Source organism: Setaria italica, chromosome V (genome assembly GCF_000263155.2).
Source record: "Setaria italica strain Yugu1 chromosome V, Setaria_italica_v2.0, whole genome shotgun sequence".
NCBI lineage: Eukaryota > Viridiplantae > Streptophyta > Magnoliopsida > Poales > Poaceae > Setaria > Setaria italica.
Window position 1 is genome coordinate 45,995,851 of NC_028454.1, and position 7,723 is coordinate 46,003,573.

The 7,723-nt window shown below is 45.7% G+C and overlaps 1 protein-coding gene across 1 annotated transcript; it reads left to right on the top strand.

The window, feature by feature from the left end:
- The first annotated feature begins 4,057 nt into the window (after positions 1–4,057).
- Positions 4,058–6,983, top strand: LOC101754232 (cytokinin dehydrogenase 4). Its single transcript, XM_004971160.4, has 5 exons — positions 4,058–5,177; positions 5,260–5,387; positions 5,475–5,735; positions 5,815–6,077; positions 6,169–6,983. Exons 1-5 carry the CDS (start codon positions 4,586–4,588, stop codon positions 6,491–6,493), a joined length of 1,569 nt encoding a protein of 522 aa, XP_004971217.1. The 5' UTR covers positions 4,058–4,585; the 3' UTR covers positions 6,494–6,983.
- Positions 6,984–7,723: the final 740 nt, after the last annotated feature.

Sequence of the window (7,723 nt, forward strand, 5' to 3'; positions counted from 1 at the left end):
TTTAGTTACTACTTAAAAAGTGATTTTTTTTTAAATGCAGTACGGACTATACAGCTATACCTGCCCATAAAAATGTAAGCACCATCTTGAATTAAGGATTTGAATTCGGGTGTGCAGATTCGACCATAAGAAACATTCAACTCAGCTCGTTAAAAATGACAATGAAGTTATGCATATCTATGAAATATCTACGCAAGCTAGGCCCACAATCGTAGTTAATTTTCTAATAAAGCTCAACCTAGTGAAGCCCCGTCACTACACAACCGCCACTATTGGGTCATCAAGGTTCTTTTTTTTTTTTGCAAAGGATCATATCAAACTTCTATCCGATAACCTTTTGCCCTCTTAACACTATTTCTTAGTATTTGACGGTAATTTTTAAACATGGTTTAACAAATCCTAGAAAAAATAGCGCATGAAATTCGAACCTAGTTCAAGAATTTCTAAAGACCTAGTTGCATTCTAAACTTAAGACTCGAATAGTTGCATTTTTAAGGACAAGAGTGGTAGTACAAATGTACGTACCACTGTAGCAACTCATGAGTATGTCTACCAGCCCCCATCCTCATGCTGAGAAATCAGGAAAGCACAAGATCTCAGAACGAAACAGCATAGTGGGGCCATGCCCCCACAGGCTGTGATCTGACACGTCGCGCGCTGGGTCCCGCGGGCCGAAAGCCGGCCACCAGGGAAAACGTCAAGAAGGCCACGTGGGGTGGGTCCCCAAAGTCCACTTCCGCGCGATCTCAAGGCCGGGCCGCACCGGCGATGGCTTCTACGGTCGCGCCTCCCTCTGGCCAAAATCCGGTCTCCCTTGCCATGCACATGCGTGAGCATCTCGCTCTGCGTCTTGCTCACACATCAGCTTGGCACGCGCAGGAACAGAACAAGAACACCTGTGCGAGATGGCGTCTATCATTGATACCAAACCGGTCTGTCGACTCTTCCACTGCTCGGCACGTTACTGTACGAACAAAACAGAAGTTCCTCGTACTACTCGTACCGAAGAGTACTTTACTCCCTCCGTTGTAAATTGACTTTTCTAAATTTATAGATATTATTATACACCTATACATACATTATATCTAAATGCATAATAATATCTATAAAGTAAAAAAAACTAAAACGACCTATAATGTAGAACGGAGGGAGTATCTTGTTATATTTTTCCAATTTATTTGATCAAGCAGAAAATCACCGATGGCAAATTCGATCAACAAAGAAACTATACGGGTGTTTGGATCTTTAGTCCGAACTAAAATTCATGTCACATCGAATATTTGGAGACTAATTAGGAGGACTAAACATGAGCTAATTATAAAACTAATTACACAGATGAAGGCTAATTCCCAAGACGAATCTATTAAGTCTAATTAATTCATCATTAGCACATGTTTACTGTAGCACCACATTGTCAAATCATGAACTAATTAGGCTTAATAGATTTGTCTCGCAAATTAGCCTCCATCGTGCAATTGATTTTGTAATTAGTCTATATTTAATACTCCTAATTAGTATCTAAACATTCGATGTGATAGGAATTTTAGGAGCTCCTAAAGAACCAAACGGGACCATAATTTGTTCAGATAATAGGGGTAATTTCCAACATCTGCACCAAACAAAGATATGTGCACGTTCAAAGTAATTTAAACTATACTATCTCAATTTCAAATTATACTTAGCTTTGGCTTTGTCCTGAGCTAAATTTATCGAACTTTAACCAAGTTTATAGGAAAAAAATATAATAACATCCGTAATACATATTTTAAGTTTGATTCAACAACACTAATTTGATGTTGTAGATTTTGATGTTTTTTCTATAATAAACTTGGTCAGAATTAAATAAGTTCGGCTTAGGACAAAACTAAAGTGAATGGAAGATAAAAATTTGTAAAAGAGGAAGTAGCATTCCGTTTGACCAGATAAACATCAAAAAGTAAAGCACAAGGAAAAAAGCAGCACTAACTAAATCCATATGTATGTCTAGCCACGTAGGCTCAAAACACAGTGTGTATTTTACCTTTCCAGCTCTGCATATATTCATGTGACTGTTGTCGACGAATTGTGTGGACGACATTGACACAAACGGTGCATTGCAACGGACGGGCGCCGTCAAGGTCAAATGCTTAAAAGTTTCATTTGCCAACACGATGAATCAATGGTGGTGCCATCCGTCCGCGGTCCACCAATCCTGGTTAGTGGTTCGTTGGCCCCAATTTCGAAGGCCAGCCCCCACGGTGGCCGTGTTCTCGAAGGCTGGCTGTGGTGAGCACTAAACATGTGTGTATTTTCTCTTTTATGAGTGAACTTTTGTTTCTTGGACTCCCTTTTTTATTTGACAAAACAACAGGGAGTGAGGCGCTCACCTGAACCAATTCGTTGAAGAAGAAAGCATGCACTTTGTGAGGAGGGCGCTGAGTTACACTGGAGAGCGAGAGGCACGAACTGAAGCCAGAAGAGGGCCGATCATTTGGCATCGTGGTGTACGGGCCACCCAAAAGAAAAATATTATCTTTGACAAACCATCAAATTTAGGTGTATTTTAGGAACTTCGGATCTAGATAACGCATTTGGTAAGTTTAAGCACCTGGATTTGTACTTTGACGGTTCATGTTTAAGGACCACCCATGTATTTCACTCGTTCTTCAGCCCAAGCACTTTGCTGCGAGTGGCGAGGTCCTTGATGCCAAGCCCTTCGTTATGTTGTTTCTTGGACTTGTCACAAGCAAACTTTAATCACTTACACTGGTGCGCCGCATGTTTGTAAACCCAAAGGTTACATTACAAAAGCAGTTCAAGTGGTTTCGTTTCACACGCAGAGACGCGGTTTCAGGGTACATGTTTCTAGATCTTTTTGGGTTTGAATACGGGCGTTCTAGATTTTTAATCAGCGGTCCGTAGTTGTTAATTCGCCACGTGAGAGGGGAGAAGAATCTTGCGGTGTGGTGGTCTGCCTACCAGGCATGCGGCCGGACAGGATGGACGTGCAGGTGACGGTCAAAGTGGCCTCGGCTCTCTAACCCCGACGAGGACGCATGGGCACCCTTTGCCGGGTGCTCCGCAAGTGCTCGGCCGGACCGGACCACACCACACCACTTGGTCGCATCCCGATGCGTTACCGTCCGCCGGTGTCCATCGTGTCGGTCTCACCTCTGCACTTTAAATTCCTGACACCAACAGCGAGATCGAGTCACAAGCGTCCTGGCTGATCAGCTTGCTGTTGCCTGATTTGATCTCTGTAGTGTCTGGCTCTCGGCTCGGCTGGGGTGGTCGATCTGGACTCCGGGGCGTCCACACAGACAGAATCGAGTCGGGCTTGCTGTGCCGCGTACGCATCGTGTACGTAGCCGGGCTGGGCTTCCACACACACACATACGATACAAATGCGACGGTCCAAGTCGTGCCACAAAGGTGGTTGCGCATGTGTGGCCATGTTGCCATCACCCAGATGCTATTGGATTCGGGAAACTAACTTGTGAGGACCCCCCCTACTGCTCTCCCCTTCCTACTCATCAATTCCCAGACGAACAAGCTTTTTTTCTCAGCTCAACAACGATATAAATGGGATGGGAAAGGAAGGCTGGAACACGGGATGAGTGAAATGGGGATTGTGGTCAAGTGGAGCAAGTGACGCCAAACATTTATCATCTGAAAGCTCCTGGTCCTCTAGAATTATCAATTACTACCGAGAGAAAAAAGAGAGAAATATCCCAAGTAATCCATGTCCATACGATTGAGCTAACCGAAAGATCAACCCAGCTTTGCTTTGTTTATTCGTGTGATGCTTTATCAGGGGGAGGCAGTGAGGTAAGGAAGGCTCCTTCACAGAAGCAGAGGCCAGCCGAGCTCCAATCCAACAGCATATGACCAGCGACCAAAACATACGGATGTCGTGTGGGTTTAGGCAGGGACAGACGCATGCAAGCCATGTGACTGTCCGAGGGGGAGCCGATGATAGGATGGCCTGAGTCCACTGATGCTGGAACAGAGGATCCGACCCCCTCCTTTTCTTTTTCTTTCCTATGACTATGAGAAAGAAGATGGTGAGATCACCTTCTCGCCTCTGTCGTCTCCATTACGATATAGCTTGTTAAGTAGCCAACACATGTTCCCCCCTTGCTTAAGATAGGAGCTACAACGCAACAACACCGTTGCTCTAAAAAAAGAAACTTTCGCAATGCACCACTAGGACATGTCTGTGTCCGAATTCGCAAGCAAGCCGGCAGGCAGACAGTCGTCATACGGTTTTTACCAAACAGCTAGCGCCCAGGACTGCCTTAGTTGACCGCACCACTCACACGCCTTGCGCGCTGCTCCTATCTGGCGTCCTATATAGAGAGACCCCCTCCCCTCCCCTGCATGGACAGACACCGCCGCCTTCAACCTCCCTCCCTCCTGTCTCCTGCTCTTGTTGCACCTCAAGAAAGAACTCGCACTCTACCACAAGCCCTTCCTTCTCTCCCCTCTTCCAGTTCCAAGCTTCCTAACTGCCCACCACCAACCTGCCAAACTCCATCCTTTCGGTTGGTTGGGTTGGGTTGTTGAATTATAAATTGAACAAGAGCCAGCCGGCCGGCCGACCACCATGAAGCCATCACTGGAGCACTGCTTCAAGCTGCTGCTCCTGCTGGCGCTCGGCGGGGTGACCATGCACGTGCCCGACGCCGATGTCCTCTCCTCCCTCGGGGCGCTGCGCCTCTACGGCCATTTCAGCTTCCACGACGCCACCGCCATGGCGCGGGACTTTGGCAACCGGTGCAGCCTGCTGCCGGCCACCGTGCTCCACCCCGGCTCGGTGTCCGATATCGCCGCGACCGTGAGGCACGTCTTCTCCCTGGGCGAGCGCTCGCCCCTGACCATCGCGGCGCGCGGGCACGGGCACTCGCTCATGGGCCAGTCCCAGGCTGCCGGGGGGATCGTGGTCAGGATGGAGTCGCTCCGGGGTGACAGGCTCCAGGTCCACGACGGCAGCATGTCACCCTTTGTCGATGCCCCAGGAGGAGAGCTCTGGATCAACGTGCTTCACGAGACCCTCAAGTACGGCCTGGCGCCCAAGTCTTGGACCGACTATCTCCATCTCACGGTCGGTGGCACGTTGTCTAACGCGGGGGTCAGCGGGCAGGCGTTCCGCCACGGACCGCAGGTCAGCAATGTCAATCAACTGGAGATTGTGACAGGTCTCAAACGAACCCGCAAAGCATCCAACTATACGAAAGATAAAACAGTAGCTGATTTCCTTGCCGTGGCTACCAAATGCAGGAAGAGGAGATGTTGTTACCTGCTCGCCCGAGGAGAACTCTGATCTCTTCTACGCTGCTCTTGGCGGTCTCGGTCAGTTCGGGATCATCACCAGAGCAAGGATTGCTCTTGAGCCTGCTCCCAAGATGGTAAGTCAACAAGCAATTCAGTTAAACGAACATTCGATTCGTTTCAATAGAACATGCAGTTATTTAAATGGATGTATAAAATGGCAGGTGAGGTGGATCAGAGTTCTTTACTCGGATTTTGCAAGCTTCACCGAGGACCAGGAGATGCTGATCATGGCAAAGAACACCTTTGACTACATTGAAGGTTTTGTCATCATAAACAGGACAGGCATCCTCAACAACTGGAGGACGTCCTTCAAGCCACAGGACCCAGTCCAAGCAAGCCGTTTTCAGTCGGATGGAAGGGTTCTATACTGCCTTGAGCTAACTAAGAACTTCAACAGTAACGATGCTGGTACCATGGAACAGGTGAGTTCATTATTTCCATTTGCACCAGAGATGTTGACATGTGACTTCATTGATAATAACTGTAATATATATGTTTCAGGAAGTTACTGCACTACTATCTAAACTTCGATACATCCGGTCTACTCTATTCCACACCGATGTCACGTACCTGGAGTTCTTGGACAGGGTGCACACCTCTGAGGTGAAGCTGAGGGCACAAGGCCTCTGGGAAGTTCCACACCCTTGGTTGAATCTTCTAATCCCAAGGAGCTCAATCCACAGATTTGCTAAGGAAGTCTTTGGCAAGATCCTGAAAGATAGCAACAATGGTCCCATACTGCTTTACCCAGTGAACAAATCAAAGTAACTAGCTTCACTTGCGAAATTACTGTCTCAAATAAGTTAGCCTAGTTGCGGTTTAGGTTGCTCAATTGGTCTATTCATTTTGATGCAGGTGGGACAACAGAACGTCAGTAGTCATACCAGATGAGGAAATTTTCTACTTGGTGGGGTTCCTTTCTTCAGCACCGTCTCTCTCAGGTCATGGCAGCGTAGCACATGCAATGAACCTGAACAACCAAATAGTAGAGTTCTGTGAAGAGGCCGATATTGGGATGAAACAGTATCTGGCACCCTACACCACACAGCAGCAGTGGAAAGCCCACTTTGGAGCAAGGTGGGAGACATTTGAACGGAGGAAACACACGTATGATCCCCTAGCAATCCTAGCACCAGGACAGAGAATATTCCCAAAGGCGTCATTGCCGTTGTCCTTGTGACAGTTCCTGCTATTTAAAGGCTTTTGTAGAGCATATGTTGTACAAAAGTGTAGGTAAAAGAATCCCTGTAAAGACAATATCTACGGAAGGTAGCTAGCCTGAAGAACACAGCATAGCGACTTTTTAGTGCCCGGAGATACCTCAAAGCAGTACTTCAAAGTGGAGCAGCGTCACCTGAACTCTGACTGGTGAATGCAACTTTGGAGGCAATCATTTGAGGATTATAGTGGTCCAAGTAACACGAGGAACCCAGCTGTTGTTACAGCGTTAGATATGAGCTGTGCTGATCAACTGATCACTAACCAGAGTCCCAAGGAACTCATGTGGAGTTGTTTGCATTTTCAGTTAACAACAGTGCAGTAGTATGAGTGTAGACCCTTGATTAGCAAATAACACTTCCTGTTATTTCACATGTAACTAGCCTATCATCTCAGGAGTGCCTGCATAAATGCAGCAGATTACTTTAGTCTATGACTCAGAATTAATATTATATGCTCGTGCCAAAACAGTGAAGCCGCTTATCAATCATGATGTCTGGAAACAGAAAACATTTTGGAATTCTCTTGACTTGGGCATTAAATATTAACAACCTGTAGTGCAAATTGGAATAAGAAATAAGAAATGAAGAGCGCAGAAATGAAACTGAACTAAATGTGAAATGATAGATCTCCCATCGAGCTGAACTATAAGTTTTCATGATAAGTTGATAACTGGCATATCAGTTTATATCATATAGCAAGTGTTAATAATATGCTGTCATCTCCTAATTATTGTCAGCAGAAAACAAAGAAAACCAGGATACAGAATTCAGACTCCAAAGAGAAAGTCAATGCATCATTTTAATTAGTAGCAGTCATACTCTGTCATAACCAGACCTTTGTTTCTGTAGTAATCCGTCTATAGAACTGCATGTACCATGCAAGTTATGCTCATGATGCTACTAACGGAAGATATCATATACAGGCAAATTCATATACAACAACAGCACAATATTCAAAGATGCTTGCTTGGTCCAAATTCATTCATGTAGTTTTTCACGTTTATGGAATCATTCCACCAACAGGTTGACCCAAATGCAATACTATCCAAATGAATTCATTCCTGTAAAAGGGCCCAGGTCATAATCTTACTCCGATCACCAAATAGAGTTGTAATATAGCACTGTTTTAGTCAAAAATGCTTACGAAATATTTAGGAGATGATATTGTTGTTTAGCAGGCAGGATATTGA